The sequence below is a fragment of the Cottoperca gobio genome, unplaced genomic scaffold (genome assembly GCF_900634415.1).
Source record: "Cottoperca gobio unplaced genomic scaffold, fCotGob3.1 fCotGob3_3arrow_ctg1, whole genome shotgun sequence".
In the NCBI taxonomy this organism is placed as follows: domain Eukaryota; kingdom Metazoa; phylum Chordata; class Actinopteri; order Perciformes; family Bovichtidae; genus Cottoperca; species Cottoperca gobio.
In genome coordinates, this window is record NW_021166988.1 from 35,001 (window position 1) to 40,000 (window position 5,000).

General features: G+C 44.4%; 2 protein-coding genes across 12 annotated transcripts in view; both read right to left on the reverse strand.

Moving 5' to 3' along the window:
• The window catches only part of LOC115005926 (uncharacterized), a 5,803-nt gene extending 1,891 nt beyond the window's left edge, over nucleotides 1-3,912 (reverse strand). For all 4 annotated transcript variants that reach the window (XM_029427901.1, XM_029427898.1, XM_029427897.1 and 1 more), the window contains exons 1-2: nucleotides 3,788-3,912; nucleotides 1-2,399 (exon numbers count right to left, since the gene is read on the reverse strand). The exon at nucleotides 1-2,399 is cut by the window's left edge and continues 465 nt beyond it. In XM_029427901.1, coding sequence (XP_029283761.1) covers nucleotides 1-2,393 — 2,393 coding nt within the window. In that variant the 5' untranslated portion in view covers nucleotides 2,394-2,399; nucleotides 3,788-3,912. The remainder of the gene's footprint in view (nucleotides 2,400-3,787) is intronic.
• The window catches only part of LOC115005927 (cell surface glycoprotein 1-like), a 27,706-nt gene that overhangs the window by 16,500 nt on the left and 6,206 nt on the right, over nucleotides 1-5,000 (reverse strand). The gene's annotated exons all lie outside the window — the stretch shown is intronic.

Consider the following 5,000-nt stretch of genomic DNA (forward strand, 5'->3'; position numbering starts at 1 on the left):
TCATGCAGCCTCCAGATGCTCATTTTGTATACCTTTGGCAGGAGGAACTGTGACTGGATCTGCAGTTTCTGGAGATCGGACTGTGCCATCTGCATATCCTTCATCAAGGTGGCCAGGTGTTGGTAGCTGATGTAGTCCCCATTCATGACTAGGGCCACACAGCTGATGAATGTCAGGACCTTGAATGTCTTGTCCTTCCCCAGAGTGGCGGGCAGGCGTCTCATCACGGCAAGTAGCCAGGGCATTCCATGCTCCCTGTAGCGCTCAGTGTTACGGGGGTAGGCGAGATCTCTCCTCTCAATCTCAATGCAAATGTCCCCTACCATGGACGCAGCTCTGCTGTCCAGGGACGGCGCTTGATCATCAGGATGGACCTCCACGTAATCCTTGAAATTCCATGTGATGCGCTTGCTTTTGTTGGTGTCCCTGAACTTCACATCAGCAAAGAATCTGATGTTATGTTCAATGAATCCAGACTCCAAACAGGTTTTCACATCCTTGCCAGCTCTGGTGATAAGCTCTCTGGCGCGTCGGAAGGTGCAGGGAGGAGGGAATGCATCCCTGGTGGCCAGCTCTTGGCAAAACTTCTCAAGGGTGACATGGCCCTTGAGGGTGCCAGGACACTGTGGGCCTTGCAGCATTGGTATTGAGAGTCTGTCATTCCTCTTGTAGAGGTCCCCCAGCAAGACAAACACCAATGCAGCTCCTATAACTGGTGGCTCAGCTTCAAGGGTGTTTGAGAGAGGGAACAGCCTTTCAATCCTGGTCACCTGGAGGTCATCTCGGGTCCAGTGTCGCAGTGGAGGAGAGGTCTCTCCGACACTTGCGCTGTTGTACGGCGCAAGACCAAGGAAACCTCTCTCATTTGTCAGGCTGTTGGGGTTTGTGGAGCTGGTGCCCAGGCTTACAGTGAGCTGGTAGTCAGTGTGACACAGGGGATGTCCGTAGAAAAACTCCTCCAGGGCCAACTCAAACTGGAAGGCCTGCCAGCTGGGCTTGTACCCTCCCACGTTGGCGTGCTGGTTGAAAAGCTGCCTGAGGGATCTCACCAGGAATATGACAACATTGTGGAGGATTTCCATCAGGGTAAGGCCATCTTCTGCTCTTCCAATAGGAATAACCACTGGATTTTTGTAAAAGAAGTACCTCACCTTCCTGAGGGAGAAGAACTCTGCTGGGACCAGCATGCTTGGAATGCCTTGTGATCCACCAAAAACAGCCACCTGCTCCATTCTCAGGACAAATGGGCACAGCATCTTTTCTGCCAGATCCTCCATGTGGTCTAGGTATCCCATGGCCCTTGACGTCATGGCCTTCCAGAACTGCGGATGAGAGAGTCCACAGGTGGCAATTACTCCACTCACTGGATGTTTGAATGGGTTTCTGATGTGAAGGTGGGGTGAGTCCACATACAGTTGGAGAAAGATGATGGAAGCTGGGACACACAATTGACGCAGTTCCCTGCTGATGTCCATCATGCGATGGTCAGTGCATGTTTGAAAATTCACAGCCTCATGCATCCCCATGGCTGTGAAGAGGCTCCCTTGCACGCCCACCAAGTCTTGCAGGCCAGATCTTGACCACAACATGGCAACGTTCTGGTCCTTGGCCTTGACGTTGCATGCTGCGTGAACAGACATGGAGGTTATGTGAGCGGTGTCAACAATTTCCTCCACGTTGATGGTCCTCCGGTCCTTCATGCCGTATTTCTGCAGAGTCACGATAATACGAAAGTGGTGGCTATCCACTGTCCTCTGAATGCAGGTATCCAGGATTTGCAGAATGAACTCCTGGTCTTGCGCCAGAATGTTCATTTTGTCCAGCTGACACAGTGAGTTCTTCTGGATGGTGGGACGGCTCTTCTCTCTCACTGGCAATGCTCTCAGCTTGGCCACAAAATCGGCTCGGATGGCATTGAGGATTTCCAATACAACCTCTCGAAGCCATTTTTCGTCAGCTAGGCGCATGTCGGGTTGTTTCAGGTCCCTAGGTACTGCTGCCAGGTCCAAGAAGTAGCCCCCATCCACGTGGCCAAGGGTGACTCCAAGCATAGCGCGCAGACACTTCATTGCATTCCCACTGAGGCCTTGAAGCGGTAGGTGTTTCTTCAGGTGGTGGAATTTGTGGATCAGGTGCCTGCTTTCAAAATGTGGCATCTTCAAGTAGTGGACACTACTTTTTATTGCAGCCAGTGCAGAAATTTCCAGGACAACGCCATCAATGTCAAAGGAGAAGCATAGTTCTTCCTGAGGGTCTTCAATATTGGTGGCATACAGTGGAATCATGACATCAGGGCTGTGGAGGAACTGTTCCACACTGTGACTGCTGTTGTACATGTCTACTAGAGCTGTGCTGTTCTCCCGTCCAACCTCCTGCAGACCACAGCCTGACATTTTCAACTGAAAAAGAAAAGGAAAAAAAGTCATCAGTAACAACTACAACTACACTCAAATAAGTGTGCCCAAAGACACACTTGCATATGGTGAATGTCAAAGTCAAAGGGAAATGCATTTCTGTACATTGAACGGCCATGTCCTTTTTACACTGGACACGTTGAGTGAGCCTGGCATGCGGGCTTTTCACAAATGGCTCTTCATTTTGTATCACTCGGAGTCTTCTATTTGACCCTAATTTAGCAATAAATGTATATATTGTACAATATATTCATAAAAGCCTTATTTTTCTGCATTCTATTCGTTGCAAACCCCAACACAGCTACTATTGTTTAACATTTTAATCAAACCTTTAAATCAGCGGTGTCCAAACGCCGCTCCGTACTGCAGCGGTTTTATTCCAGTGAGTGCAACGCTGTTCCCATCATAGGAGAGTTAAAACACTTATTACACAGTATTTATGTAAGGTCCATTTTTCAATAAATTCAGTCAATTAAAGTTGATAACATTTTCTAACTAACATGAGTTGATTTGTCAACAATAACTTTGCCCAATAACTTATTTGTTTAGCAAGATCTTAACATTATGACACTTCAGGGGTCGGGAACCTTTTTGGCTGGGAGAGCCATAAAAGCCAAAGTTTTTTAAATGTATTTCCCTGAGAGCCATATATTTAATAATAAAATTGAGTTTTAAGTATATCACGTCTCCGAGTACTAAAAGCAGTGTCAGTGTTTCCCCTGTCATTGTCTGTTTTTATTTATTTAATATTCACAACTCACTTTTCACATTGAACAGGTGCTCTTTTATGAAATACACGAAACGTTTATGTTATTTACCTCATTTATGTGCACGTTTGTGTGTCTACTGCACTGGTGTCAAACTCACGGCCAGTTATATCCACTGGTAATTAATTAATTTGGTAATTAAATCAATGCATGGCACAACCACGGGAAAATACATATTTGAGGAAGTATCTAAATGTGTTAATGAAATGACATACTCTGTGTGTATCTGGAATGTACCACTACACTCGCTGTCTTTGGAGCTTCTGCCCCCTTCCTTCTTTCACATAATGGTATGATCCCAGTCTGTGAAGGCGTGTCCAGCTCTTCAACGTCGCGCGCCACTCATAAGACTTTGAAACAGTCAGAATTCAGATTCAACTTATGCATTAATTTACCTTTGTTTTCCTATGAAGTGTGTTTTAACACTTTTAGAGCGCGCAGTTAATATGTCGAGTGTTGTTAAACACTTTCAAAGGCATAATTGAACTTGTACATTCATTTTAATCCCTATGTCTTCCAATTACGTTTTTCTCTTACACTTCTACAGCTCACTGTTAATATGTCGGGTTTATAATAACAGAAAGATACATTTTTAGCAAAGCTTACCTGTTAATAATTAATGCTCTTGGTAGCATCCGTTGCGACTGTTCTTCAGTTTGTCTCTATGTCGAATGCCAGTGACTCCTCAGGTGTCGCCATTTGCTGAGCACGGAGAGCTGCTCTATTGGCTGTCCTTCAAAAACGTCATCTCCGATTTAGCATAATGGTAATGCCAGCAAGTTTAAAGGGCAGGGATGCTTGAATGCGCGTGCGCAGAACGACATAGAAAGTCATTCGCATAAAACAATAGAATGCCACTATATAACGTATGCATTGACAATATTTCAAGTCAGTAAGTGCAATGTCAATGTTAATAACATAAATACAGTAGCAGGTTTAATGCGAAATACTCTGGTTATCTGTCTTATTGTGCCATCTGCTGGTCAGAGCCTTGCACAACACATGCACAGATTACATTACAGTGATTTTACATAATAACTTCCGAAGCCCATAACAAGGTGAATAATGGATGTTTTTTTGTTTCAATGGTACTTAAAGATGCGCACTAGTTTTGTGAATTAAAGCAGATATCAAGCACCGGAATGCTATCAGGCGTTTAGCATTTATGAGCTAAAGTGTACGACATAAATCGTAATGTGGCAAAAACATATGAAGTGTTAGACAGAGCAATCAAATCAAATCAAATGTATTTATATAGCCCAATATCACAAATGAAACATTTTCTCAGTGTGCTTTACAGACTGTACAGCATTGCTGTGTGTGTGTGTGAGTGTGTGTGTGTGTGTGTGTGTGTGTGTGTGTGTGTGTCGGTGTGTGTGTGTGTGTGTGTGTGTGTGTGTGTGTGTGTGTGTGTGTGTGAGTGTGGGATTGTGTGAGAGAGTGAGAGAGTGAGAGAATGAGAGATTGATTGTGTGAGTGAGCACTTTAATTCATAAATGTGATCTAACAAAGGTCAACTATTAACAGTATATGGTGTTTATATTGCTCGTAGTTGAGATGAAGTGAACACAGTTGACTATTTTAACATGAACTTGTTTGATTGTGTTGAATTAAAAACCCCAAAATCCACAACTACTGGTTGAATAATACAAATATGAACACAACACATGTGAAATACTCTGGTTTAGTCACATCTGTTTTATTGTGCCACCTGCTGGTCAGAGCCCTGCACAACACATTACAGATGATCTGCTATTCCGTTTACACCCACCAGGAGGCAGCATCAGAGTCCTGCACAACACATATGAAGTTACACAGA